This window comes from Sinocyclocheilus grahami, unplaced genomic scaffold (assembly GCF_001515645.1).
Source record: "Sinocyclocheilus grahami isolate Dianchi unplaced genomic scaffold, SAMN03320097.WGS_v1.1 scaffold1044.1, whole genome shotgun sequence".
NCBI classification, from domain to species: Eukaryota; Metazoa; Chordata; class Actinopteri; order Cypriniformes; family Cyprinidae; genus Sinocyclocheilus; species Sinocyclocheilus grahami.
The window spans coordinates 284,100-290,369 of NW_015506223.1; the positions used below are offsets into that span (position 1 = coordinate 284,100).

At 39.8% G+C, this 6,270-nt stretch overlaps 1 protein-coding gene across 1 annotated transcript in view; it reads right to left on the reverse strand.

The window, feature by feature from the left end:
* LOC107566074 (alpha-1,3-mannosyl-glycoprotein 4-beta-N-acetylglucosaminyltransferase C-like) overlaps nucleotides 1-3,238 on the reverse strand; it is a 21,687-nt gene extending 18,449 nt beyond the window's left edge. The window contains exons 1-2 of the mRNA XM_016251451.1: nucleotides 3,018-3,238; nucleotides 115-229 (exon numbers count right to left, since the gene is read on the reverse strand). Coding sequence (XP_016106937.1) covers nucleotides 115-216 — 102 coding nt within the window. The 5' untranslated portion in view covers nucleotides 217-229; nucleotides 3,018-3,238. The remainder of the gene's footprint in view (nucleotides 1-114; nucleotides 230-3,017) is intronic.
* Between the last annotated feature and the right edge of the window lie 3,032 nt (nucleotides 3,239-6,270).

A 6,270-nucleotide genomic window follows, 5' to 3' on the forward strand; every position in this document is an offset into this window, starting at 1 on the left:
TGGAAAGAATAGAATTAGATTTTGGTTTTGTGGGGGGGGGGGGGGGGGGGGGGGGTGAAGTATCCCTTTAAGTTTCAATATTTTAATTATCATGCTATTAGCACAAGCAAATACCTTGAGGTTTCCCGATTCTGCTCTCCGCATGTAGACGTAGACCCTGGTCAAAATGAGAAGACCAGCTGCTAGGAGGAAGACTTGTTTCAGATGGCATCTCATCACACACCGTCTTCTGTTAAGACACACAGGCACTACCAACATTAAACACACATGATGAGCTTCACTTATAACTCCAAATGCTGTTATTCCAGTATGTTTGATTGTCTTTAATCAGTAGCTGCATTGTTCAATTATTCACATGACCCAGTTTGAATAATTAATGGCCGATTATGAACCATTCAGCTCACACATTCAACACTGTCATTTAGAGCAGCAGAACAGTGCTTCTCAAACTAGCAAGTCACCATCCACACGGCAGGGAAAAGTTGCAAAGGGAGTGTAAACGTAGATGTCGGTGAATATGAACATATTTACTATTAATAAATATTCCATATCAGCAAAAGTCAATAACATCCGATTTCAAATTTATTCTGAGGATGCAAAATTCAGTGCTTGTTGTTGTTGTTTTTTTACCATGAATCTGAGAATTTCCCCGTTTAATACTGAACTGTGCTGAGAAATATAGCATATTCATATTCAGAACTCATTTAGTGACAGAATAGCTTACTAATTTTATATCCAATTTTTCTCCTGTCATGCTCATGTAAAGCCAGGACCCTGGTGACTTTCCCTTGGTAAAACACGAACATGTTTACATGGAATATAATATTCCCCTGCAGGAATTACTGTACCTGTGTAACGCATACCTGTGTAACGCATAACCAAATTGTCTGGTTAGTAAAGCAGCATCACCACAAGGACGATTTAGACAGCCCAAATAACACATTTTGTAGAGGGCAATTAATAAAAGCGCGTTATCAAAAACTTAACACCTCTGAAATGTCTTGCTCCGTAGACTTTAACTGTAAGTGCTTTAATATAAACATGTTTTTTTTCCACAGCCTGTCATTATTTGCTTTCCATTGTAACTTCCAAAAACATTGACTGTAATAAGTCTGAAAGTTTTTTAACCAGATTTAAACCAGTGGTCTCAAACTCAGTTCGTGGAGGTCCACAGCTCTGCAGAGTTTAGCTCCTACCAGCTCTAACTCACACCTGCTTGGAGGTTTCTAGTAATCCTGAAGACCTCAGGTGTGTTTGATTAGGGTTGGAGCTAAACTAGGCAGAGCTGGGGCCCTCCAGGAATTGAGTTTGAGACCAATGATTTAAAATAAGCCTAAGGACATGTTGTGGATATGTTTGTGAAGTACATATCAATTGTTCATTAAAACAGCAATAACTTTTATATATAAAAGTTATTGCTGTTTTAATGAACAATTGATATGTACTTCACAAACATATCCACAACATGTCCTTAGGCTTATTTTAAATCATTGGTCTCAAACTCAATTCCTGGAGGGCCCCAGCTCTTACTCTACACTGCTCAAAACTCGTGTTTGAATCATCAGTGGCAAATGATAAAAGAAAACGTACTTACGTGAGTCAGAACTGCCGGCATTTTAGTCTAACGTTACTCTCCTAGGATCAGTAAACAGTCCTCCATAAAATATGCCGGCAATCCACAGCACTAAGTTGAAGTATTCCCTCAGCAACCAGCACAGATCAGCTCTAGGCATGTTTCGCTTTCACAACGAAACACACAGCGTCTTCACAACATGGCGGCAGCGGCAACAACAACGCTACAGCGAGAATAAAAGTTACGCCTTCTTTCTATGCGTGAACATTTAGGTGGCGCTATGCAAATCTTCCCACATAGTGACGTAGACATGTGGGGGCGTGTTAGAACGAGCCGTTTTAGGGGGGCGTGGCTGACTCTGAACTTTTATAAAGAATATCTCTTTGGATTTGAGACTTTAGTCTTTGCAACTTTACAGATCTTCTTTATGCACCAAGAGCTTGTAACACTCCAAAGAGAAAGGACAAAATGGAATCGCATCATATGACCCCTTTAATGAAGAATCGATATGTACTTCATAAACAGATCCACAACATGTCCTTAGGTTTATTTTAATTTGAAAACCCAGATTAAGGTATCTGTGGAAGTGACATAAAAAGGAAAAACATTCAAAAGCCTAAAAAGTTACAGGGAACTGGCTTTGTGGTAAAGGAATCACTGAATGTTTACTAGAAAAGGATTTGTCATTATGTATGTTTACTGATAAAGCATGAAGCATGGCCTTTCTTTAAACTATGACTGACTGTTTCTCATGAGCAAAGGTGAACTTTGGCTCCACACTATTACCATTATGCTCTCTATTTGCGTTGGATGAAAGCACACCTGCATGGTTACAGAGATATATGATGTATTGTTATTTCTGAGTAAATTACCACAAGTAAGCAAACAGAACAACATGAAGAGGGTAAACCAGGCAAACTGGTTTTAGGCTGTTAGATACTACATGAGTCTGGACTCACTAACACTATGTTTCTTAAAACCTGCTTATTTGCAATTTAAACAAGTTAGGGCAGTTGTTTTGTTTAAAAGCCTCTAAGGTTTCACAGGCATAGGTGAAAGGAACATTGTAACAATCTTTAAGCATTTATATTAAAAGCTAACCAAAAGAAATAATAATAATAATACCTAATATTAGGTATTGTTATTATTGTACAGTAGAAGTAGTAGAATCAATATCTCAGTTCATATGGGGTTTATTATGTCTTATCTCTAACTGCGAATAAAAAATGTATTCGCCTAATTTTAAATTTGGAATGCAACCATGTTAAGATTCGAAACGCCTAAATTTCCCATTCGAAACGTTCGAAACGCAGCTATTATGTCAAAAAAAAAAAAAATAATCAAATCGAAAGTATGTGAAAAACGGATACACTTGCAAAATGTCTAGATAAGCAGCGTAAATTTGAACACACACAGTTCATATAAATGGATTAAATCCACGTACCTTTATATCACAGCCTTGTACCGCGGTATAAACCAACATTCAAAATTATATTATTGTATGTAAAGCGAGAAAACCACGGGTCTCTGGAGGAGTGCACGAGTTAATTCACTTCCTAGTGTCCTTTGATACGGTCTTTATTCCCTTCAGTGAAGTGTGTTGTGCGTTTATCCAGATGATCATAATCCTCGAGCGCTGCTGTCACGAGGAGTGTTAACGCTGAGCCGAGCAAAGGTTGGATGAAACTTGGGTTGTTGAGGCATTGTCATTTCCTTGTCAGTCAGCGGTAGGGATTACCGTCGGGAAAATGAATGGTGTCATGAATTAAGGAAACGAGTTTCAAACGGATTTTGATCTCTTAAACTTCATTATAGACTTTCTTTAGTTATTTAATCACATCATGGCAAGACATAAATACATAACTAACTACATAAATAAATGTTACACTTCTTTATTACCACATTGTGTTACTGTAGCCTATATAAATCTGAGTAGAAACCGACATCTCTCTTCTGCTTATAACTTCTGCATTAGCATCACACACACGTGTGGTTTACGGGGACTCGGGAAGCCTACAGTTTTTATACTGAGCATTTTTTCTCTTTGTAATACCCATGACATATTACAGGCTACTACACTTTTGTCCTCATAAACCATGTTTTCAAGCACAAACACACACACGTCTGGTCAGCTATCCTTGTGGGGACTCTCCATAGGCGTAATGCTTTTTATACTGTACAGACACCAACCCTACCCTTAAACCTACCCCTTACAAGAAACTTTCTGCATTTTTACTTTCTCAAAAAAACTCATTCTGTATGATTTATAAGCTTTCGTACCCATTGGGACCACAATTTAGGTCCCCACCGTGACACGAGTCCCCGAGTCTGTGTGTAGTAAGGTTTAAGTCCCTACCAGGATATATAAACCAGTACACACACATCTGGTCAGCTATCCTTGTGGGGACTCTCCATAGGCGTAATGGTTTTTATACTGTACAGACTGTATATTCTATTGCCCTACACCAACCCTACCCCTAAACCTACCCCTCACAGGAAACTTTCTGCATTTTTAGATTTTCAAAAAACTTCATTCTGTATGATTTATAAGCTTTTGTACCCGTGGGGACCACAATTTAGGTCCCCACTGTGACACGAGTCCCCATGAGTCTGTGTGTAGTCAGGTTTAAGTCCCCACCAGGATATATATAAACCAGTACACACACACACACACAAATATTACATATACAGTGGGTACGGAAAGTATTCAGACCCCCTTAAATTTTTCACTCTTTGTTATATTGCAGCCATTTGCTAAAATCATTTAAGTTAATATGGTATCATTTACGCGAGTCGTGTAATTCATAACTGAATGTGATGAGACAAGATACTCGAGTGAACTTGAGTACAAATAACAGTGAATGTGTGCGTTTTGTAAAATATCATTTGCAAATAGTTCAAATTTACAGCTATATTTAGACCTCAAATGTATGTTTTTTTTTTGTTTGTTTGTTTGTTTTTTGGACCAGCCCATCCCATAGAAGCTCAATTGGATTGAGATCTGGGGAGTTTGGAGACCAAGCCAACACCTTCAACTCTTTGTCATGTTCCTCAAACCATTCCTGCACATTTTTTCCAGTGTGTCAGGGTGCATTATTTTGCTGAAAGAGGCCACTACCATTTGGGAGGAACCCATTTCCTTGAAGGGTGTGCATCAGGGATGTCAAACTCAGTTTCTGGAGGACCGCAGCCCTGCTCCAACACACAAACCAAATAGTTTTCAATTAAGCCTGAAGGACTTGATTAGCTGGATCATCTTCCCATAGTGCATCTGCTGCCAGGGAAATGATGCACACACACCCGGTCATCCACATGATCTAAAAGAAAATGTGATTTAGCAGACCAGACAACCTTCTTCTATTGCTCCATGGTCCAGTTCTTCTCATGCTCCCGTGCCCATTGTATACTCCTTCGTGGTGGACTCTAACCAGTCTGTGGCCCCATGAGCAGCAAACAGCAATGCACTGTGTGTTCTGATACCTTCTCATCGTGACCAGCGATTGAACCAGATAGATTAGCCTTCATTCCCCACATGCACCCTGACACTGGTTCACCAGATCTCCTTCCTTGCACCACTTTTGGTTGGTACTAACACCTGCATATCGGGAACACCCCACAAGACTTGGTGATGTTTGGTGAAGACCGTTTTGGTGATGTTCTGATCCAGTCGTCTAACTATCGCGATCTGGCCCTTGTCAAAGCCACTCTTTGCCCATGTTTCATGCTTCCAATATATGAAGTCCACTATGTACTGTACTGGGGAATGAAGGCTATTCTATCTGGTTCAATCGCTGGTCACGATGAGAAGGTATCAGAACACACAGTGCATTGCTGTTTGCTGCTCATGGGGCCACAGACTGGTTAGAGTCCACCACGAAGGAGTATACAATGGGCACGGGAGCATGAGAAGAACTGGACCATGGAGCAATAGAAGAAGGTTGTCTGGTCTGCTAAATCACATTTTCTTTTAGATCATGTGGATGACCGGGTGTGTGTGCATCATTTCCCTGGCAGCAGATGCACTATGGGAAGATGATCCAGCTAATCAAGTCCTTCAGGCTTAATTGAAAACTATTTGGTTTGTGTGTTGGAGCAGGGCTGCGGTCCTCCAGAAACTGAGTTTGACATCCCTGATGCACACCCTTCAAGGAAATGGGTTCCTCCCAAATGGTAGTGGCCTCTTTCAGCAAAATAATGCACCCTGACACACTGGAAAAAATGTGCAGGAATGGTTTGAGGAACATGACAAAGAGTTGAAGGTGTTGGCTTGGTCTCCAAACTCCCCAGATCTCAATCCAATTGAGCTTCTATGGGATGGGCTGGTCCAAAAAACAAACAAACAAACAAACAAAAAAACAGAAATTTGAGGTCTAAATATAGCTGTAAATTTGAACTATTTGCAAATGATATTTTACAAAACGCACACATTCACTGTTATTTGTACTCAAGTTCACTCAAGTATCTTTTCTCATCACATTCAGTTATGAATTACACGACTCGCGTAAATGATACCATATTAACTTAAATGATTTTAGCAAATGGCTGCAATATAACAAAGAGTGAAAAATTTAAGGGGGTCTGAATACTTTCCGTACCCACTGTATATGTAATATTTGTGTGTGTGTGTGTGTGTGTGTGTGTACTGGTTTATATATCCTGGTGGGGACTTAAACCTGACTACACACAGACTCATGGGG